General features: G+C 36.6%; 1 protein-coding gene across 14 annotated transcripts in view; it reads left to right on the forward strand.

Moving 5' to 3' along the window:
- Positions 1 to 24043, forward strand: part of MYCBP2 (MYC binding protein 2) — a 273870-nt gene that overhangs the window by 23521 nt on the left and 226306 nt on the right. For all 14 annotated transcript variants that reach the window (XM_049700955.1, XM_049700957.1, XM_049700945.1 and 11 more), the window contains exons 2-3: positions 11147 to 11222; positions 19642 to 19857. In XM_049700955.1, the coding sequence (XP_049556912.1) occupies positions 11147 to 11222; positions 19642 to 19857 (292 nt within the window). The remainder of the gene's footprint in view (positions 1 to 11146; positions 11223 to 19641; positions 19858 to 24043) is intronic.

Raw genomic sequence — 24043 nt, forward strand, 5'->3', positions numbered from 1 at the left:
CTGTCATTCCAGCCCATGCAGACATCTATAAAGCACCCGAGTTTTTGGTTTCCTTTAGTGAGCTCAATCCTCACTTGTACCCAAACTCTGCAAATGCCTTCATGCAAGAAAATGCCAGCGATCTCTGCTCAACTTGGAAGTGCTCTTCCATCTCTGGATTTTTACTTCATCCAATCCTCAGTTGCTTCCAGATCTTTCTATATTAGTCTAGTTTTTGAAGGAAAAACAATGGTTGCTTCTATCTGGTATCTTACTTTAGTAAAAGAAAAGTGAAAGTCGGGAGTTTATCTTTGCAGAAAGAAAGGCAGATAATTGTAAGGATGCTTATTGATATAAGCATAGTGATATTCTGAATATTTTTATCTGTGTTGCATACTAATTTTTTTTCCTTCTGATATGAGCCTGTTTATCAAAATATACTCTAGGTCAAGGGTCAACAAACTATGGTCCACAGACCAAATCCGACTCAGTTCCTTTTTTTGTATGGCCTGTGAACTAAGAGTGGTTCTTACATTTTTAAAATACATACGTACATAAATAGCTATATAAATAAAAAAATAAAAGGAGACAAATATTTTGCGACACATGAAAATTGTATGAAATTCAAATTTCAATATCCAGAAATTACAATCGGATTGTAATACAGCCACATTCATCTATTTTTGTGTTGTCTATGGCTGCTTTCATGCTAACAGATGAGTAATTGCAACAGAGATCTTCTGGCCCACAAAGTATAAAATATCTATTATCTGTCCCTTTATAGAAATAAATTTGCCTATTCCTGTCTTAGATCATAGACTCAGGAATTTTTCATTTCTCATTTTTAAGGGAAATTGAACAAAAGACTGAAACCCTCTTATTCCATAAGTTCTTTGAGTTTTGAGTTATTTAAATACTAGCATTTTAGAGTTGGAAGGGACCTCAGAGATAATCTCTTTTATCTCTTTATTTTGCAAATGAAGAAACAGATTTAGAGTCAGAGAAGTTTTAAATTAAATTATGGCTAATTTTTGTTTTGTTAGAAAATAGACTCAGTAATAAGTTGTTATAGAAACTAATGATCTATATCATAGAACAACTTGCAAAATTCATTTGTTCTTATTACAGAAGTATTTGGTTTTACTAAACAGTGGTAGCTATTAAGAGAATTTCTTCTTTGGAATTTTTAAAGTAAATATTTTAAAATAAATATTTAGAGCATGTTAATAACCTTTGCCTTTCATTACCACCCGTAATTCTTTCAAATCTCATGGGTATGAGGTTTTTTTTTATGAGAAGACTAAAAATCTTATAGGACCAATTCCAGACATTCTTCATTAAGCTCCTATTGATTTAGGATTTAAAGTCCTAAATCATCAGAAATTCCACAGTGAAATTTTAATGTGTAAGACTTGTTTCTAGAGTTTTTCTTTTATCTCTCCATCCTCAGATACCATGAAAAGTTTATTTAAGCTTAGTTCTGAAATGCAGTCATATAGTGGGATGTTATATTACTAAAAAATAGCATTTTTATTTTCTAATGTTGAATACAGATTTTCTACATATAATTTTTAGCTTATTACTAGCTCTTTTGGATAACTGTCTACTTCTAAAACAGCCAAATCAACAAAAAACACAGTAAAATCAATTTGTGGGGATTTGGGGAAAGCTGATTTTTCAGCTGATTTGTATGCAGGATTTGGTGGGTCCAGATTCATTAAAATTGTGCCAAATTAAATTAATTTTAATTAAACTAATTAAATGCCAAATGCATAAAAAGAAATATTTTAGGAATATGTATAAAGTCATTTTAACTTTAAGAAGGTCTGTTAAACAAAACAGACAAAAGTATTGTTATATGCTTTGGAAAATTTAAGTCTGTGATAAGTAGGCTTCAGGAAATTCATCTTAATTTATATTTATAAATTCTGTTTCTCAGAAGACTGGTTTTGAATGAACCTTCGTGCTTTTCTAAATTGTATAGAAAGGGCTAACCTTTTAGCATTTACATATTCCTTTTGCTCAAATAACTGATTTCACTTAAGTAAACTTTGAGTATAAAGGAAAGTTCGTTTCCTAAACCACACATGAAAAATACTCATTGCTTTTCATCAACTTGTTTATTCACCTGATATTTCTTGAACATCCATGATGTGTCAGGCACTGATGCAGGTGCTGAAAGGGAAAATGTTGAAATAAATATTTTTTGCTCATAGTTGAATATATTATGTGAGGAGGTATATCTGTTCATGTGTAGCATTTGATACTATTACTCTCTTTCTCTTTTCTTTTGTAGCATGCTATCTTGGGGAAATCCCATCTATATACATGATTTTCATTACCTCCTTTGCACCAAAATCTGAGTAAAATACTCCCATGGATAATTCCTTAATGGACATTTCTGGCTAGATATCCTTTATTTTATTTAATTTTATTTATTTATTTATTTATTTATTTATTTATTTTACATCTTTATTGAAGAATAATTGCTTTACAATGGTGTGTTAGTTTCCGCTTTATAACAAAGTGAATCATTTATACATATACATATGTTCCCATATCTCTTCCCTCTTGTGTCTTCCTCCCTCCCACCCTCCCTATACCACCCCTCTAGGTGGTCACAAAGCACCGAGCTGAAATCCCTGTGCTATGCGGCTGCTTCCCACTAGCTATCTATTTTACATTTGGTAGTGTATACATGTCCATGCCACTCTCTCACTTTGTCACAGCTTACCCTTCCCCCTCCCCATATCCTCAAGTCCATTCTCTAGCAGGTCTGTGTCTTTATTCCTGTCTTACCCCTAGGTTCTTCATGACATTTTTTTTCTTAAATTCCATATATATGTGTTAGCATACGGTATTTGTCTTTCTCTTTCTGACTAACTTCACTCTGTATAACAGACTCTAGGTCCATCCACCTCATTACAAATAGCTCAATTTCGTTTCTTTTTATGGCTGAGTAATATTCCATTGTATATATGTGCCACATCTTCTTTATCCATTCATCCGATGATGGACAATTAGGTTGTTTCCATCTCCGGGCTATTGTAAATAGAGCTGCAGTGAACATTTTGGTACATGACTCTTTTTGAGTTATGGTTTTCACAGGGTATATGCCCAGTAGTGGGATTGCTGGGTCATATGGTAGTTCTATTTGTAGTTTTTTAAGGAACTTCCATACTGTTCTCGATAGTGGCTGTACCAATTCACATTCCCACCAGCAGTGCAAGAGTGTTCCCTTTTCTCCACACCCTCTCCAGCATTTATTGTTTCTAGATTTTTTGATGATGGCCATTCTGACTGGTGTGAGATGACATCTCATTGTAGTTTTGATTTGCACTTCTCGAATGATTAATGATGTTGAGCATCCTTTCATGTGTTTGTTGGCAGTCTGTATATCTTCTTTGGAGAAATGTCTATTTAGGTCTTCTGGCCATTTTTGCATTGGGTTGTTTGTTTTTTTTGTTCTTGAGCTGCATGAGCTGCTTGTAAATTTTGGAGATTAATCCTTTGTCAGTTGCTTCATTTGCAAATATTTTCTCCCATTCTGAGGGTTGTCTTTTGGTCTTGTTTATGGTTTCCTTCGCTGTGCAAAAGCTTTCAAGTTTCATTAGGTACCATTTGTTTATTTTTGTTTTTATTTCCATTTCTCTAGGAGGTGGGTCAAAAAGGATCTTGCTGTGATTTATGTCATAGAGTGTTTTGCCTATGTTTTCCTCTAAGAGTTTGATACTTTCTGGCCTTACATTTAGGTCTTTAATCCATTTTGAGCTTATTGTTGTGTATGCTGTTAGGGAGTGATCTAATCTCATACTTTTACATGCACCTGTCCAGTTTTTCCAGCACCACTTATTGAAGAGGCTGTCTTTTCTCCATTATATACTCTTGCCTCCTTTATCAAAGATAAGGTGACCCTATGTGCGTGGGTTTATCTCTGGGCTTTCTATCCTGTTCCATTGATCTATCTCTCTGTTTTTGTGCCAGTACCATACTGTCTTGCTTACTTTAGCTTTGTAGTATAGTCTGAAGTAAGGGAGCCTGATTCCTCCAGCTCCGTTTTTCATTCCCAAGATTGCTTTGACTATTCTGGGTCTTTTATGTTTCCATACAAATTGTGAAATTTTTTGTTCTAGTTCTGTGAAAAATGCCAGTGGTAGTTTGATAGGGATTGCATTGAATCTGTACATTGCTTTGGGGAGTAGAGTCATTTTCACAATGTTGATTCTTCCAATCCAAGAACATGGTATATCTCTCCATCTATTTGTATCATCCTTAATTTCTTTCATCAGTGTCTTATAATTTTCTGCATACAGGTCTTTTGTCTCCTTAGGTAGGTTTATTCCTAGATATTTTATTCTTTTTGTTGCAGTGGTAAATAGGAGTGTTTTCTTGATTTCACTTTCAGATTTTTCATCATTAGTGTATAGGAATGCCAGAGATTTCTGTGCATTAATTTTGTATCCTGCTACTTTACCAAATTCATTGATTAGCTCTAGTAGTTTTCTGGTAGCATCTTTAGGATTCTCTATGTATACTATCATGTCATCTGCAAACAGTGACAGCTTTACTCCTTCTTTTCCGATTTGGATTCCTTTTATTTCCTTTTCTTCTCTGATTGCTGTGGCTAAAACTTCCAAAACTATGTTGAATAAGAGTGGTGAGAGTGGGCACCCTTGTCTTGTTCCTGATTTTAGTGGAAATGGTTGCAGTTTTTCACCATTGAGGACGATGGTGGCTGTGGGTTTGTCATATATGGCCTTTATTATGTTGAGGAAAGTTTCCTCTGTGCCTACTTTCTGCAGGGTTTTTATCATAAATGGGTGTTGAATTTTGTCGAAAGCTTTCTCTGCATCTATTGAGATGATCATATGGTTTTTCTCCTTCAGGTTGTTAATATGGTGTATCATGTTGATTGATCTGCGTTTATTGAAGGATCCTTGCATTCCTGGAATAAACCCCACTTGATCATGGTGTATGATCCTTTTAATGTGCTGTTGGATTCTGTTTGCTAGTATTTTGTTGAGGATTTTTGCATCTATGTTCATCAGTGATAATTGGCCTGTAGTTTTCTTTCTTTGTGACAACCTTGTCTGGTTTTGGTATCAAGGTGATGGTGGCCTCGTAGAATGAGTTTGGGAGTGTTCCTCCCTCTGCTATATTTTGGAAGAGTTTGAGAAGGATAGGTGTTATCTCTTCTCTAAATGTTTGATAGAATTCGCCTGTGAAGCCATCTGGTCCTGGGCTTTTGTTTGTTGGAAGATTTTTAATCACAGTTTCAATTTCAGTGCTTGTGATTGGTCTGTTCATATTTTCTATTCCTCCTGATTCAGTCTTGGCAGGTTGTGCATTTCTAAGAATTTGTCCATTTCTTCCAGGTTGTCCATTTTATTGGCACAGAGTTGCTTGTAGTATTCTCTCATGATCTTTTGTATTTCTGCAGTGTCAGTTGTTACTTCTCCTTTTTCATTTCTAATTCTGTTGATTTGAGTCTTCTCCCTTTTTTTCTTGTTGAGTCTGGCTAATGGTTTATCAATTTTGTTTATCTTCTCAAAGAACCAGCTTTTAGTTTCATTGATCTTTGCTATCGTTTCCTTCATTTCTTTTTCATTTATTTCTGACCTGATTTTTATGATTTCTTTCCTTCTGCTAACTTTGAGGTTTTTTTGTTTTTCTTTCTCTAATTGCTTTAGGTGCAAGGTTAGGTTGTTTTATTCGAGATGTTTCCTGTTTCTTAAGGTAGGATTGTATTGCTATAAACTTCCCTCATAGAACTGCTTTTGCTGCATCCCATAGGTTTTGGGTCATCGTGTCTCCATTGTCATTTGTTTGTAGCTATTTTTTGATTTCCTCTTTGATTTCTTCAGTGATCACTTCGTTATTAAGTAGTGTATTGTTTAGCCTCCATGTGTTTGTATTTTTTACAAATCTTTTTCTGTAATTGATAATCTAGTGTCATAGCGTTGTGGTCGGAAAAGATACTTGATACAATTTCAATTTTCTTAAATTTACCAAGGCTTGATTTCTGACCCAAGATATGATCTATCCTGGAGAATGTTCCATGAGCACTTGAGAAAAATGTGTATTCTGTTGTTTTTGGATGGAGTGTCCTGTAAATATCAATTAAGTCCATCTTGTTTAATGTATCATTTAAAGCTTGTGTTTCCTTATTTATTTTCATTTTGGATGATCTGTCCATTGGTGAAAGTGAGGTGTTAAAGTCCCCTACTATGAATGTGTTACTGTCGATTTCCCCTTTTATGGCTGTTAGTATTTGCCTTATGTACTGAGGTGCTCCTATGTTGGGTGCATAAATATTTACAATTGTTATATCTTCTTCTTAGATCGATCCCTTGATCATTATGTAGTGTTCTTCTTTGTCTCTTCTAATAGTCTTTATTTTAAAGTCTATTTTGTCTGATATGAGAATTGCTACTCCAGCTTTCTTTTGGTTTCCATTTGCATGGAATATCTTTTTCCATTCCCTTACTTTCAGTCTGTATGTGTCTCTAGGTCTGAAGTGGGTTTCTTGTAGACAGCATATGTATGGGTACTGTTTTTGTATCCATTCAGCCAGTCTGTGTCGTTTGGTGGGAGCATTTAATCCATTTACATTTAAGGTAATTATCGATATGTATGTTCCTATTCCCATTTTCTATATTGTTTTGGGTTCGTTATTATAGGTCTTTTCCTTCTCTTGTGTTTCTTGCCTAGAGAAGTTCCTTTAGCATTTGTTGTAAAGCTGGTTTGGTGGTGCTGAACTCTCTCAGCTTTTGCTTGTCTGTAAATGTTTTAATTTCTCCATCAAATCTGAATGAGATGCTTGCTGGGTAGAGTAATCTTGGTTGCAGGTTTTTCTCCTTCATCACTTTAAATATGTCCTGCCAGTCCCTTCTGGCTTGCAGAGTTTCTGCTTTAAGATCAGCTGTTAACCTTTTGGGGATTCCCTTGTGTGTTGTTTGTTGTTTTTCCCTTGCTGCTTTTAATATGTTTCCTTTGTATTTAATTTTTGACAGTTTGATTAATATGTGTCTTGGCGTATTTCTCCTTGGATTTATCCTGTATGGGGCTCTCTGTGCTTCCTGGACTTGATTAACTATTTCCTTTCCTATATTAGGGAAGGTTTCAACTATAATCTCTTCAAATATTTTCTCAGTCCCTTTCTTTTTCTCTTCTTCTTCTGGAACACCTATAATTCGAATGTTGGTGCGTTTAATGTTGTCCCACAGGTCTCTGAGACTGTCCTCAATTCTTTTCATTCTTTTTTCTTTATTATGCTCTGTAGTAGTCATTTCCACTATTTTATCTTCCAGGTCACTTATCCGTTCTTCTGCCTCAGTTATTCTGCTATTGGTCCCATCTAGAGTATTTTCAATTTCATTTATTGTGTTGTTCATCATTGTTTGTTTCATCTTTAGTTCTTCTAGGTCCTTGTTAAATGTTTCTTGCATTTTGTCTATTCTACTTCCAAGATTTTGGATCAGCTTTACTATCATTATTCTGAATTCTTTTTCAGGTAGACTGCCTGTTTCCTCTTCATTTGTTAGGTCTGGTGGGTTTTTATCTTGCTCCTTCATCTGCTGTGGGTTTTTCTGTCTTCTCATTTTGCTTATCTTACTGTGTTTGGGGTTTCCTTTTTGCAGGCTGCAGTTTCGTAGTTCCCGTTGTTTTTGGTGTCTGTCCCCAGTGGCTAAAGTTTGTTCAGTGGGTTGTGTAAGCTTCCTGGTGGAGGGGACTCGTGCCTGTGTTCTGATGGATGAGGCTGGATCTTGTCTTTCTGGTGGGCAGGTCCACGTCTGGTGGTGTTTTTGGGGTGTCTGTGGACTTATTATGATTTTAGGCACCCTTTCTGCTAATGGCTGGGGTTGTGCTCCTGTCTTGCTAGTTGTTTGGCATAAGGTGTCCAGCACTGTAGCTTGCTGGTCATTGAGTGAAGCTGGGTGTTGGTAGTGAGATGGAGATCTCTGGGAGATTTTTGCCTTTTGATATGATGTGGATCTAGGAGGTCTTTTGTGGACCAGTGTCCTGAAGTTGGCTCTCCCACCTCAGAGGCACAGCATTGACTCCTGGCTGGAGCACCCAGAGCCTTTCATCCACACGGCTCAGAATAAAAGGGAGAAAAAATAGAAAGAAAGAGAGAGAAAGAAAGAAAAAGAAAGAAAGAAAGAAAGGAGGGAAGGAGGGAGGAGGGAAGGAAGGAAAGAAAGAAAGAAGGAAAATAAAATAAAATAAGAAAATAAAGTTATTAAAATAAAAAATAATTATTAAGAAAATAAAGTTTTTTAAGAAAAAAAAAAAAACGGACGGATAGAACCCTAGAACAAATGGTGGAAGCAAAGCTATACAGACAAAATCTCACACAGAAGTATACACATACACACTCACAAAAAGAGGAAAAGGGGAAAAATATCATAGATCTTGCTCCTAAAGTCCACTTCCTTAATTTGGGATGATTGGTTGTCTATTCAGGTATTCCACAGATGCAGGGTACATCAAGTTGCTTGTGGAGCTTTAACCCGCTGCTTCTGAGGCTGCTGGGAGAGATTTCCCTTTCTCTTCTTTGTTCTCACAGCTCCCAGGGGTTCAGCTTTGGATTTGTCCCCGCCTCTACGTGTAGGTCGCCGGAGGGCGTCTGTTCTTCGCTCAGACAGGACGGGGTTAAAGGAGCCGCTGATTCGGGGGCTCTGGCTCACTCAGGCCGGGGGGGAGGGATGGGTACGCAGTGGGGCGGGCCTGCGGCGGCAGAGGCCGGAGTGACGTTGCACCAGCCTGAGGCGCGCCGTACGTTCTCCCGGGGAAGTTGTCACTGGACCCCGGGACCCTGGCAGTGGTGGGCTGCACAGGCTCCCGGAAGGAGGGTGTGGATAGTGACCTGTGCTCGCACACAGGCTTCTTGGTGGCGGCAGCAGCAGCCTTAGCGTCTCATGCCCGTCTCTGGGGTCCGTGCTTTTAGCCGCGGCTCACGCCCGTCTCTGGATCTCCTTTAAGCAGCGCTCTTAATCCCCTCTCTTCGCGCACCAGGAAACAAAGAGGGAAGAAAAAGTCTCTTGCCTCTTCGGCAGGTCCAGACTTTTCCCCGGACTCCCTCCCGGCTAGCCGTGGTGCGCTAACCCCCTGCAGGCTGTGTTCACGCCGCCAACCCCTAGATATCCTTTAAATGTATTCATGTATCTATGGATCCATCCTTGGCCCTCTGCTTATTTTTCTCTCTAAGTAAGGCTGGTAGCTATAGCTCTGAACTTCCTTCTCTTCTCCCTGTCCTCTCTCCTTCCTCCCATTTTCTCTGTCTCTCAAAGTACTGTTGAGTACTTTGTTTCAGGTACTTTTCTGAGCACAGAGGCTGGAGCAGTGAACAAGAACGATTTGGCCTCTGCACTCTTGGCGCTTACAGCTTGGTGAGAGTGATGCATTAAACAAATAATTCCAAACATACAGGTTGTAGGTTACACAATGAGACACAAGTATAAGATGAAATGAGAACGGATGTTAGGGAAACTAGCCTAGTCTGGGACACTCCTGAGTAAGTGACACTTATACTGGGACCTCAAAGATGAATAGGGGTTAGCAAGAGATGTGGGATAGAATTCCCGGAAGAGGGAGAAAAAGCCCCTAAGAAAAAGCTGCTAAGGAGCTTATTAGCAGGTTCAAACAACGGAATAAATAGTCCTTGTGGCTGGAATGTGATGAACAAGTTGGAGAAGGATGCAAAACGAGGTGGGAGAGACTGGTGGAAGTCAGATGTTAGTAGAGGATCTTTTAAACCACGTCAGTGCTTTTGGTCTTTATCTAAGAGAACTGAGAATATATTAATAGAGTTTACAGTGGGAGAATTACCTATTCGTTTGTTTTTTAAAAAGTTGACTTGAGTGCTTATATGAAAAATGGATTGAAGAGGGGCAGACGTGGATGTGCAGAAATGAAGCTTTTTTATGAAGCTTTCGCAGTGGTGCAGGCAGGAGGTAGGGGTTACTTACATTATTAGCATATCAGCAGTAGAGGTGATGTAGATAGATTCAAGAACTGCTTACAAGATATAATTGATAGGATTTTGTGATTTTTTTTAGTTTAAAGTATGAAGCTGAAGATAGTGTCAAGGATAAATTTTTCATATGCTTGTTCATGTGTATTTTGTTGACATTTTAGTGTCTTGAAGTCAAACATTTTCAAAATCAAACTCATTTTTTCCTTCTGCAAACTAATTCTTCCCCTTGACTTCCCTGTTTTGTGAATGACATCCCTATCTCCAAGTGACCTAGCCTTACGACTTTTTTATTTGGTCACAGCTTCCACTACATTAGTTACCAAGTGTTAAGGACCTGACCTCTGTAGCATCTGGAGTCTCTCCCTTCTCCTCCTCCGCAAATCCTTCCCTTTTCCTCTTCCTCCTCCTCCTCCGCTTCACCTTTTGTCTTTGTTATAGCAGTAGCATCCTTTTGCTGGATCCTTAAACTATGCTTTTCATCCAGGTCTCTGAGCTCCTTGAGCAAAAGAACTGTCCTTTCCATCTTATGTCTTACGTACCTAGCAGTGTACACTTCAGCATGGTAGATGTAAAAAAATATTAAATGAGATGAAAATACATTTTCCTCAATTTGGGTTTCTTCCATTAATTCTTAGCCACATTAAAAACTTTTCTCAAAGTCATTCAGGGGCTTCCTTTTTCTTAAAGAATAATTTGGTCTTAGGGCTGTGATGTTATGAAAAACTGGCTGCTGGATATGAGAAGTGTATGAGTTGGAGTTTTCCTGTAGTAATTTAGTAAAAATGGGCTCCTGACCCTTTTTGCACTGTAGCCCTGACTACTACAAAGAGCAGATTTTTCTGGGAAGGGAACATAACTGGTATTTATTAGCAGCCCCACTTTTGAATAAAGTTTTAAAAATTTCATTTGATGGCTTTTTACAATTTTTAAATTTTATAAAAGTATTTGCAGAATTCACGTTTAAAAAATAATTTAATGTGTATTTCTTAGCTATCCAGTATTTTGCTGTCATGTCAATAGCTCATATTGTATGTTAGTATCTTATATGTACATCTAGAGTATATTGTTTCATAGAAAGTTTATACAAGAATTATTCATCTGTTTTGGAAGTACCTATTTTTAATAGCTTTATATGTTCTAAAATATGAACTTCCATAATTCTTCAATTTTTTTTTTTTACATTTTTAGGAATAAGAAAATTTTAAATAAGAAGAAGTTGAAAAGAAAACAGAAGAGCAAATCAAAAGTGAAGACAAGAAGCAAGGTAAAACTGTTAGCAATTTATAGGGAGTAAGGACTTTTTTATTAATTTGAATAAAAATGCCAAAATTAAAAAGGTAATTTTAATTTTGGTAAGAGGTAAGAGGTACAAACTACTATGTATAAAATAAACAAGCTGCAAAGATATATAGTACAATATAGGGAATATAGCCAATATTTTATAATAACTGTAAGCGGAATATAACCTTTAAAAATTGTGAATCACTGTGTTGTACACCTGAAACTTGTATAATATTGTACATCAACTATACCTCAATAAAAAAAATAAGGTATGAGTGTAATTAGCAAACCATTTTATTTCTGTGTGCTAAAGTAATTTTTAAAAACCCCTTATTATTTGGTCACACTGTTTAGTTTCTTTTTGGCATCTTTTTGACCAGCAGCCTGGAAGTTATTATCTGGGTGCTGAAAATTATTTATTATTTATTCTTGTTTTCTTTGATCAGTCCTTTGGGGGAAGATATATATTTCTCTTCTCTTTTTTCACTCTGACTACATGTACTGGAAACTGAGTAAAATTGGCTTGTGAGTTGGGACTTGGATTTGGTTTGTCTCATACCTATGCATACATTATGAATTAGAGAGTATCTTGGTGCATCTATAGACTTTTGACTGTTCTGAGCTTCTTTAGATTGTTGGTGGCTGTACAAAAAAAAGGCAATAGAGAATATTTGAATTAGGTGGTACCTTAGAGATCAAGGATCTGTTCTTCTACCCAATGCAGATATCTTCTCTGTACAATCCATCTAGTTTTTTCTTAAACATTTTCAGGGACCAGATACAGGTTTTTGTAAAAGAATCTCTTTTCTAATGAACAGTAGCAAGAAGCTTAGACAGGAGGAAGAAAGCAATCATACTTGTGATTTCTGAAGAGCTCTACTTTTGGTTATAGAAACAATCACTTAGCTTGGGTTGTATATCATATTTAAGTTCTAGAGACAATTGTTTCCTGCACTTTTTAATGAGTATTTTTGCTCTTATAACTGAGAGAAATCTCCTTTAAAGTAGTGAACCAAAAATAGAAGGATAAGGGATGGAATTGATCAGTTGGACCCAGAGATTATAATAATGTCATCAAATCCTCTTGCTTCTCTTTTCCTCTGAGTGTGGGTTTATTGCCTGTGGCTGAGGACTAAGGCTGCTGGCAGCTCCAGCTTTATTTTCTTTAAGCAAAAGGCGATTTCTTCTACTAGTTGTGGCAGAAAATCTTGGATAGGGTTTTTGATTGACCTGCATCATTCACTTTGACCTGGAAGATGGGGTACTTTGATTGGTTAGACTGAGTTATGTTTGTAACCTTGTGATGGACTATAGGTGAGCACCCTGATTAGCAGGCTATGTGGAATGGGAGGGGTGGTTGCCCTAAGGGAAATGTTGCTGGGTGGGCAGATAAATAATATATGTTCACTATATCATGTCTTACTACTGCTTTGGGGACAGAAGAGGGAAGTGGAAAGCATTCTTACTATACTTAGTATGTGAAAACCTTTAACAAGTAAATAGTCATTCAGATTTACTACTTCTAACCCTTTTCCACTTTTTGTTGCTGTGTGCAGAGTTGGAATATGGGAATATTGAAAATCTTTTAAAGCCCTTTTTAAGGTTTCATTTGTTGATTTTCCTAAAAGTGGTGGCATGTGATATCCAGGAAGATATGGGACGTCAAGCTCTTTCTTCCACTTCAGTTCTGTCTCTAACTAGCTTTGCTCCCTTCATAATTCATCTTTCTTCTGTTGGCCTTCAGGTTTTATATCTGCTTTTTTAGGAGCAGCTTGTGATAAGACTGATATAAAAAAACTTCATTTACACCTCAGACTTTAATTGCACACTGACTCTGTGCAGGCCTTGTGCTTGGTATTTGGGATGCAAAGATGAGTAAGAAACATTGACTGCTCATAAAATGGTGGTGTTAGTCTCTTTGCCCTCTATTACTGTTTTTGGAGTATTTTTTTATCCACTCTCTTTTTATAAAAGTTATTTTTAAAATGCCATTTAGCTATACTTCTTCATCTTCTTCTTTATTGCTGTCATTGACCCCTCTGTTTCTCCATTAGCCATCTCCTTCATTTACTTTCCTTCTTATTCAGTATAGATGCTACAGTATTTTCAGAAAAATTCTTGCTTAATCTCCTGTATTAGTTCTTTATGGCTGCTGTAACAAATTACGCAAACTTTATCGCTTAAAACAATATAAATTATCTTATGGTTCTGGAAGTCTGAAGTCTAAAATGGATCTCAGTGGGCTAAAATCAGAGTGTCAGCAAGGCTATATTCTTCCTGGAGGCTCTAGAAGAGAATTCATTGCCTTGCCTTGTCTGGCTTCTAGAGCCTGCCTGCATTCTTTGGGTTGTGCTTCCTTCCATCTTGCCACCCTCTCCCATTTATAAGGACCCTTGGGATTACTTTGGGCCTACCTAGATAATCCATAATAATCCCCCATCTCAAAATTCTTAATTTGGGCCTACCTAGATAATTACTTGGGATTACTTTGGGCCTACCTAGATAATCCATAATAATCCCCCATCTCAAAATTCTTAATTTAGTCATATCTGCCGGCTCCCTTTTGCCATGTAAGATGACATATTCTCAGGTTCTAGGGATTAGGGGGTATATATTTTTGGAGGCCATTATTCTGCCTACCACATCTTCCTCTCTCTCATGTACATTTGTTGGATTTATCTGACAAAACTCAGTCCTGTACAAATCCAGCCATCTTTCCCTCTTTCCCTGCAGGTGAGTACCATGTACTGCTAAAAGGAGTTAAACAAGAATTTATTGATACCAGTACAGTTTCACGATTACCAGTATCAAATGGACCATCCATAGACAGACTCTCTTCTTGTTTTTTCTGGTCAGATAGTTCTTCCAATTTTCCTGTGGCTATTTCAGACCTTTGCCACTCTCCTCAAACTTCTGATAAATTCTGCTCTCCAGCAAATGACTTCACTGCCTTATAAGAGAAGTCAAATCCATTACACAGGAAACTTCCTCAGCATCCTGCTACCAAATGTATCTGCCTTAGATCAGGTTCCTTAATAGTAGAACCTGAGACAGGGATATAAAGTGTACAATTCAGTGAGTTTTGAAAGATACAATCAAGGTTTAGAAATTTTCCATCATCCCCAAGGCTTTCCTCATCCTCTGCTGCATTCCATCCCTCCTTACAGCCCTAGCTGTACACAACCACAGGTATATTTTCTGTCATTATAGATTATTTTTCATTTTCTAGAATTTCATATAAATGAGATCATACTGGGTATAGTCTTGCATCTGGCTTCTTTCCCTCAGCATAATGATTTTGAGTTGTGTTGATGTAGTTGTATATATTAATAGTCTTTCCTTTTTTTTTCTGATTAGTATCCCATTGTTTGGATATATCCCAATTTGTTAATCTGTTCATCTGTTGATGGACGTTTTGGTGTTGTTTCCAGTTTCTGTCCCTTGCAAATAAAACTGCTATGAACAATTTGTGTATTAGTCTTTGTGTGGGTATAAGTTTTTGTTTTTGGGGGAGGGTAAATACCTAGGAGTGGGATGATTAAGTGATGTTTTCTTCGATGATTTGCCAGAAGGACTCATAAGACTCGAAAGCAATTTATACTAATGGCTAAGATTTATTACAACAAAAAGTACAGAGTAAACAGCAGGAAAAATAAATGTGTTGGTGGTTAGGGAGTAATGGCCTGGGCCTCCTGGTCCTTCCTTGTGTGAGCACACAGGACATGATTTCTCTCTGGTGGTGAACTGCAGGAATATGTGTGGAACATTTCTGTCCAGGGAAGCCCGTTTGAGTCTTAGGATCTGAGACTTTTATGGGGACCTGGTCACATAGACACATCCTGATATGCAGCCAGCCATAGCAAGTGAAACTTGGGTTCACATCGTCAGTCATGATATTTCTGCAAAGCAGTCGGACAAGCCAGTGGGTATGGTTGCTCTAGGAGTATGTAACAAAATCATCAATACCTAATATAAAGGAAACTCTAAAGACCACATTCCTAAGTACTGGCCAGGGGGCAGTGATGGTTCCCTTGGAGAAATACAAGGAGTAAGCAGTGTTAACTCAGTGTTAACTCTTCTTCGCAGGTGGCGTAGTAGATGAATGTTTAGCTTTTTGAGAAACTGAAAACTGTTTCCAAAGTGATTATTCCATTTTACTGTTCCACCAGTAGTGTATGAGAAGTCCAGTTGCTTCACATCTTTGCAAACACATGATCTTGTTAGCTTTTCAAATTTTAGTCATTTTTTTAATACATTAATTTTATTCTTTTGTAAAATAAAGGGGCATTTAGAATTATAGATGAAAATGAATGATTTTAAAGCAGTTAAAATTATTTCCTAGGGAATAATTATGGTCAAAGTTTGTATGCTAGGAAAAAAAAATACTCCTGAAAAGATATCACTGTTTTTCACTCTCTAAGAGTGTTACACGAAATTTTAGTCATTCTGATAAGTATATAGGGGTATCTCACTGGTGTTTTACTGTGCTTTTCTCTCATGACTAATGTTGTGAGTATCATAATCATCATGTGATGTGCCTTTCACCAATTATGTCTTTTTATTGTGAAATCTCTTCAACTCGTGTCCCCTTTTTATAACTGTCTTCTTATTGAATTCTGAGGGTACTTTATACATTTTAGATCAAAGTCCTTTGTCAGCTGTGTTGCAAATAATTTCTCCTCTTCTATGGTTTGCCTTTTTTGTTTTTGTAGAGTGCTTTATAAGAGCAAAGGTTTTTAAGTTTTATAAATTTAACGAATTGATTTTTTTTTATAATTCACATGTTCTAAGTCTTTGTCTACCCCAAGGTCGCATAGATTTTCTTCTATATTTTCTTCTACAGATTTTATAGTTTTAGCTGTTACATGTAGGTCTGTGATCCATTTCAAGTTAATTTTTGTGTATGGTATGAGATAAAGGTTGATGTTCATTTTTCCACATGTTGGTATTCAGTCGATCCAGTATCATTTCTTAAAAAGACATCTTTTCCCATTGAATCATCCTGGCACCTTTGTAAAAAACCAGGTGACTGTATTTGTTTAAGCCTATTTCTGGAATTTATTGTGTTTAATTAATCTATATGTTTACCTTTATACCAGTACTGTACTGTCTTCATTATAGTAGTTTTGAAATAGGTCATATGTTTTTAACTGTGGTCTTTTTAAAAAAAATTGCTATAGTTAATTTAGGTTCTTTACGTTTCTATATATAAATTTTAGAATCAACTTGTAAATTTCCATTTTTAGAAAGCCTCTGGAATTTTTATTGGGATTTCACTGAATATAGGTTTCGGGAAGAATTGCCATTTTAATGAAATGGAATCTTCTCATTGATGAACATGGTCTCTCTCTCCATTTATTTATCTTCTTTAATTTCTCTCAGCAACATTATTTTGGTTTTCAGTGAACAGAGATTGTACATAATTTTATTAAATTTAACTAATAATTATATATTTTCGATGTTATTGTAAATGCTATTATTTAAAAATTTTGTTTTAATTTTGAGATTGTAATGTGAACACAGTTGTAGGAAATAATATAGAGAGATCCTGTGTACCCTTTACCCATTTTCTCCCATTGGTAAGGTATAGCATAACTATAGTAAATATCACTACTAGGAAATTAACATTGATAGAACCTACAGATCTTATTTAGATTTCACCAGTTTTACATGCACTTATTTGTTTGTGTGTATTTAGTTTTAAGCAGTTTTATCATGTGTGGGTGTTTGTGACCATTACTACAGTGAAGGTGTAGAACAGTTTCATCATAAGGAACCGTTGTACTACTTTTGTATAAACAAAGACACCTCCAAACCCTACCCTGTCCCTAGCCTCTGCAAACCACAAATCTGTTCTCCATCTCTGTAATTTGTCATTTCAAGAATGTTATGTAAATGGACTCATGCAGTATGTAACCTTTTGGGATTGGTTCTTTTCCACTTAGCATAATTTCCTTGAGATTCATCCAAGTTGTTGCATATACCAAGCTTGCACCTTTTATTGCTGAGTAAGCGTTCCATGGCATGGATATACCACAGTTTGCTTAACCCTTCATTCATTAAATAACATCTGAGTTGTTTCCAGTTTTGATTATTTTGAATAAAGCTTCTATGAACATTCATGTGCTGGTGTTTTTATAAACATAAGTTTTCATTCCTCTGGTATAAATGCCTAAGAGTGCAACTGCTGGATTATACTGTAAATACATGTTTAATTTTCTAAGAAAAAGCTGTACTTTTTCTAGTCTCTGTATCATTTTACATTCCCATCAGCAATGTATGAGAGATCCAGTTTCTCCACATCTTCACCAGTATTTGTTGATGTCACTATTTTTTACTCTAGCCTTTCTGATAGGTGTGTACTAATCTCATTTTATTTTAATTTGTATTTCCCTAATGGCTTATGATATTGAACTTTTTTTCATGTGCTTATCTGCCTTCTGTATATCTTCTTCAGTGACATGTCTGTTCATGTCTTTTGCCCATTTTCTAATTGGGCTGCTTGCTTGTTTGTTTTCTACTCTCTGAGTTTTGAGAATTCTTTATATATGCTGGATGCTAGTCATTTGTCAGATACGTGGTTTGCAAACATTTTCTCCCAGTCTGTAACTTTACTGCTACTAGTTTTAAAACTACATATTTTAATTGTTTACTCCTAGGATATAGATATATTATTCATTTTTATAGATTTATTTGGTACCCTGTGACTTTGCTAAATCCACACATTATTACTAGTGACTTTTTTTTGCAGACTTAAGATTCTTTTTTATGTCTCCTACAAATAAACACATTTGATTTCTAGGAGATAATTTCTTCTTTCTAACTATACCTTTTATTTCTTTTTCTTGGGTTACTGCACTGGATAGCATATCTAGCACATTGTTGAGTCTGATTGCTGAGAGTAGATATCTTTCCCTTGTTTGCAATCTAGGGTGAAGGCATTCAGTCTTTTACTATGTTAGCTGTGTGTTTTTCATACATACCCTTAATCCAGTTTTGGAATTCTCTTCTGTTCCTAATTTACTTAGGCTTTTGTCATGAATGGGTATTTGATTTTTGTCAAATGCTTCTTCCATGTTTATTTACAGTGTCTTATTTTTTTTTTCTCTTACTTTTGTTGGTGTGGATTTTGGATTGCTTTTCCAGTGTTGTACATCCTTGTTTGAGTTGATCATGATGTATCATCTTTTTAAGAGTATTGTTGGATTTGAATTATTAATATTTGTTTTTAATATCTCTGGAAGACCTATTTACATGTTATATGTCAGTTAACTTTAGTATACTTTGATTTAACAAGAAGTACTCCATTTTTTTCCTAATTATTTATGGAAGAAGGGTAGAATTTTGAGACTAAATGTTCTTGGTACTCAAAGTGTCATTTTATTTACCTTGGATACTTGTTGGACATACTCTAATTGTTGGAATTTGCATTTGTAGACTATCTTAAACTAGTTCTGTATATTTATGATGTAAATGTTGATCTCAAAAATGTGGTTGGAGTCTGATGAATAAAATGCTGGACCAAAATACAAATTGAGTATTTAGTTGTTTTTGTTTGTTTGTTTGTTTGGCTGTGTTGGGTCTTCGTTGCTGTGCACGGGCTTTCTCTAGCTGCGGTGAGTGGGGGCTACTCTTCTTTGCAGTGCACAGCTTCTCATTGCGGTGGCTTCTCATTGTGGAGCATGGGCTCTAGGCGTGCGGGCTTCAGTAGTTGCAGCACGTGGGCTTCAGTAGTTGTGGTTCACGGGCTTAATTGCTCCGCGGCATGTGGGATCTTCCCGGACCAGGGATTGAACCCGTTTCCCCTGCCTTGGCAGGCGGATTCTTAACCACTGCGCCACCAGGGAATTCCCGAGCATTTAATTTTAACAATTAAAGTACCAAACATGTGATTTGTAGTACTTATTAAGACAGATAGCTAAGAGAGAGCTTTCAGAAAGCATATGCCCATAATCTGTAGTTTTCTTAGCATTACCATTATTTGAATGAGAATGAAATTAGAATTGACTAAAGTTAAGGGATTAGTTTTTTTTTTTAGTCTTAATTTCTGTTTAAGGCCCTATATCTACTTTTCAAAGAAATCAAAATGTAATTCAACATTTGTAGTAGGCCTTTGAGACTCTGCAGTACATCTGGTGTCCCTCAGAAAAGCAACAAATGAATATCCTTTGAATCCAGCAGTTGAGCTTTTTTGGCTCTTTTCCTATTGTGGGGTAAAAGGGTAGTCCTGATGAGTTTTTTGCTGGTGTCTTTCCAGCCCTTATCAGGTTGGTTATTGCTGTATCACCTATGTGACTTCTACAAATCATCTAGCCTGTCTAATATTTAATTTTTTTAAAAAAATGAGAATTGATGATGATGGAAAGGAATATAAAATTGAAATATTATATCCTGTATTTCAGTCTGAAAACTTGGAGAATACAGTAATCATACCAGATATCAAACTACATAGCAATCCTTCGGCATTTAATATTTATTGCAATGTACGCCATTGCGTTCTGGAATGGCAGAAAAAGGAAACATCGTTGGCAGCTGCATCTAAGAACTCTGTGCAGAGTGGAGAATCAGATAGTGATGAAGAGGAGGAATCCAAAGAGCCCCCTATCAAGCTTCCAAAGGTAAGTCACTAAGATCCACTTTGATGCATAACCTACATATTTGGGCTTTAATACATATGTTTGCATTGCTAAAATGCCTTGCTTTTAATAAAATTGCACACTGAAAATAACAGAGCCTATGGGTAAAAATAGGTTTGAGCTAGATCAGGAAAACTTTATGCAACTTTATAATTGGAGTGCTAACAAAGTCAACAATTGGTACCTCAGTGGGGAGTACTTGGAAAGCATAGGAAGGGAGTTCAGTGGCTTGGAGTCTGTTACAGGGGCTGTTAAAAATGTACAAAAGCAGTACAGGGGAAATGGTGGCTTGTGGGCACTGAGCCATTGCAGATGGAAGTGGGACTCTGAGCCAGTGAGCTGCTATTAAGGTGGGCACAAGAGGAAGTGCAAATTACTACAAGCCAAGAGCCACGAAAAGCTGGGGACACATCCCTCCCTCTGGGTACAGGTATACATTTTAATTTTTCTTGAAATAGAGCTAGAAGTGCTCCTGGTTGTGCAGCAGCTGAGCTGAGAGCTTTTGCCTTTTCTGCATAAGGTTAATTGTACTCTTGCTATCCTGGCTCCTTTTGCCTAGGAAAAAAATTACATATGAACCAATTCTGCATTGTTCTGATATCACTCCCATATTTACCAGAGGCATATAATCTAATTGGTGTTATAGAAACATGTATTGAAGTAGAACAAACTGTTCTTAAGGTACTCTGTTCTATTTAAGCATTGGTATATTTTAAGACTATAATGTTACTTTATATATGTATTTTTCTATATAGTATGTGTAGTTAGTATTTCTAACAAAAGAATGGGTAAAAATATAAACATATTTTAAAATGTTACCTTTATTATAAATGATTTATGCATTTGTTTTTTTTCTAAATACAGACATTTTGAAATGATTTCCTTTATCATAAATGATTCGTGTATATTGTCTTTTTACTAAATGGATACCTTAAAATTGTGCCTTGAAAACTTCTTTATATGCATACATAAGATATCATGTAAATACTTACTTTACTACTTGGAAATAGAAGCCAGATAGAGGCTGTGTTCCTGATCTGTTTATTTTGTACATTTCATGGTGGCTCTTCATAAGTTCACCACTGTCCTTTATCATTACTGTCAGGGTCTTCTCACCTTATTCTCAGCAGTTGACTTGCTTCCTGTTTCATAGAGTAGTAGAGGTTTTGTGAAGTTCCTCAGCCTCTTAATCAGCCACCTTCAAATGTCCTTATCTCCTCTTGGGACCCTTTTCCCCTTACTCGTTTTCTCTCCAGTGTCCTTAACTGTACCTTCTCTACTAGCTTCTTTCTTCAACTTAAAACAAACAGGCTCATCTTTTCCATATAAGTTTCTCCAGGTAAAGAGCATGGTCTCTAATTCTGATTTCTTATGCTTAATTAGGGGAGGTTGAGGAAAAATACATTGTTAAGTTAGGATATGGGGATATGAAGGAATCAAGTATACTTTTGTTATAAGAATTCCATTCTGTGTGTGGGTGGGTCCCACTGTACTATAGTAATCACTCAGCTTAGGTTCAACATTAGGAAGGAAAATAAAGACCCAGAGAAACCTTTCACACAGGTATGCAGATTTTGAATAATAAACTATAGTCGATTTAAAAGGTACTGCACAATCAAGAACAACTGATTCTTAGGCTGTTTTAAAACATCAGGATGAATGAGTATTAAAGAAATAAAATATCAGGCATTCTTAAGACAGTGAATTTTTAGCATGATTAACAGAGTTAAAAGATGCAGAGTCAAAAAGGGATCTTTACAAGAAAAGTAGAAGAAAAGCAAATAGCTCAAGTAATTAATATTGAGTTTTCCATCAAGTACTGACCTGTCAGGAAACAGGGTATAGTGATGAATATGGGAAGTAGAGTCAAACTGCCTGAGTTCAAACTTGCCATTAAAAATACTAGCTGTGTGATGCTGCGAAAGTTGTTTGACCGCTCTCTGCCTCAGTTTTGTCATCTGTGAAATGGGGATAATGCCTATCTCATAGGTAGTAGTGAGGATTCAAAGAGTTAATAAATGCACGTGTGCTCAATAAATGATAGCTGTAGTTGTAAGTATCACGTGCAAACAGGAAAATGTGTAGGTCCAAATGAATTTCATTAGTTTTCAGGGAACTCATCAGTTTATTAAGAAATACTTCATATCCAAGGAAATGAAACCTCTAGACAATCAGTGAGATCAGAGAAGAAGGAACAATGGGATGCCTTTATGCAGAGGTAGTCAGAATGCCATGGGTGGGGGCAGGGCAGGGAGTGAAACTTTCAGGTCTTAGGCAGCAGTTTGCAGGGCACAGAAGAAGAGATGAAGCCTTTAGGGTTTGAGGTGATGGGAGTGTGAGAGCAGGTGAGAAATGTGGACTTTTTCTTTTCCTTTTGACCATTTCTGTGCCTCTGCTCCAGATGCTCTTTCATGTCAGTTCCTCCCTTTTCTTTGTTGTTTCTCTCTTGCTCCTCCTGAATGTGTGGCTGTCGCTTTCCTTTTTCTTGCGGATGTTTCTTTGTCTCCTGCTTCTTTTTTATTTCACATAATGAAGACAGTTTTTATTTGTTGTCAAGGTATCATTTTGATACAATTCTGTGTTTTCCCTTCTTGACTTTTAAAAGTTAGTTAAATTGTTTTTGACTCTGATGTAGACCTTGCTTGTCAGATTTTTTTGCTTTTTGTTTTTTTGCAGGTCAGTAATCATTTAAAATAGTACTTTCGTACCCCCACCCGCTTAAAAGTATACCTTTCTTACCAAACACAGTTTTTACCCAGCTCAAACTGTCTTTCACGATCTGATTTCCAGATCTTCTAAAGCGCTCCAAATTTCATAGCTGCATAATTTTTTAATAGTAATATTAAAATCCTAATATGAATATTAGGATTCATATTTCCCATCCAAACTTATTTGAGGCTAGTCATGCCTCATATTTTGTTAAAAGTTATAGATGTACACAGATTCATTTATATACTTCTTAATTCAGTAAATTCAGTTTGTAGCAGGCATTCTATTAGGCCCTGAGAACAAAATGATGAGAAACAATCCCCACCGTAAAGAAAGTTATGTCTAGCAGGCATGTCCAGTGCCCTAAGGATTGATAGGGGTGTGCAAGGTATAGTGGAGCCCGGTGGAGTAAGGACGTAGCACTGACTGAAGATGCACCCGCAGGCAGGGAGAATGGCATCGTTACAAAAGCACAAGTGGTCAGCTTTGGCTAGAGTGGACTGGCTGAATAGGGCAAGAGTAGAGAACGGGATCATGGGCCTTAAATGTCATGCAGCCATTTTCAGATTTTGTCTGGTAACTTGGAAACATGAAAGATTTTTAGCAAAAGACTATGATCAGACTTGTATTTTATTAAAGTTACTCGGGTGCTGGAAAGGCAGATCCACTAGAGGCTGGGGAGACTAGAGCAAAGGGACCAGTGAGCCAGTTATTGCAGTCGTCTGAAGTGTTCATGGGGGATGCAACTAGGGTAGTAGCAGTGTTTGGCATAAAAGAAATATTAAGGAAGTAGAGTTGTCAGGAATTGTTAATTAGTTGGTTATGAAGGCTGAAAGAGAAGGTAGAATGTAAAAATATTTCTGAAGTTTCTAGGTGGTGATGCCATTTACTTAAAGAGAAAGAACTGGAGGAGAAACAGTGCTTTGTTGGAACGATGATTAAGTTTAGTTCTGGCCATACTGAGTGTAAAGGAGCTGTGAGATGTCCGTTGCTCACTATGTAAGATTGAAGTTCAAAAGAAAGGTCCCAGCTAGGCATACAGTTTTGGGACTTAGTGTGGTGACAGAAGTTGACACAAAATTGTTAGAGATGGAGCAGTAGGTGGGATCAAGAACATTGTTTAAAAACTAAATTAGCTTTGAAAAGTTGTAAGAGCACTTTTTCCTCTGGGTGTGAAGAGAAGGGAAGAAGGTGGTAGAAGCTGTAGATAAATTTAGAGGTTAGGAGGTTAGGTGCGTTAGAGGCTAGGAGGTTAGACATTTCACACCTGGATCTTCTGAGGAGCAGAATTCTTCTCCTCTTCCCGCCCCCGTGCCTTCCTCTTCTTCCTCCCTTCTCTCACTCCTCTCTAGATTTTTAATTTTTATTATTTGTAAATGATGTCTCTACCAAATATTTACTTTAGAGAAGAAAATTTTAAAGATAGTATACTTCACTCTGTAGTAATATGTAAATCTAC

This window comes from Orcinus orca, chromosome 18 (assembly GCF_937001465.1).
Source record: "Orcinus orca chromosome 18, mOrcOrc1.1, whole genome shotgun sequence".
NCBI classification, from domain to species: Eukaryota; Metazoa; Chordata; class Mammalia; order Artiodactyla; family Delphinidae; genus Orcinus; species Orcinus orca.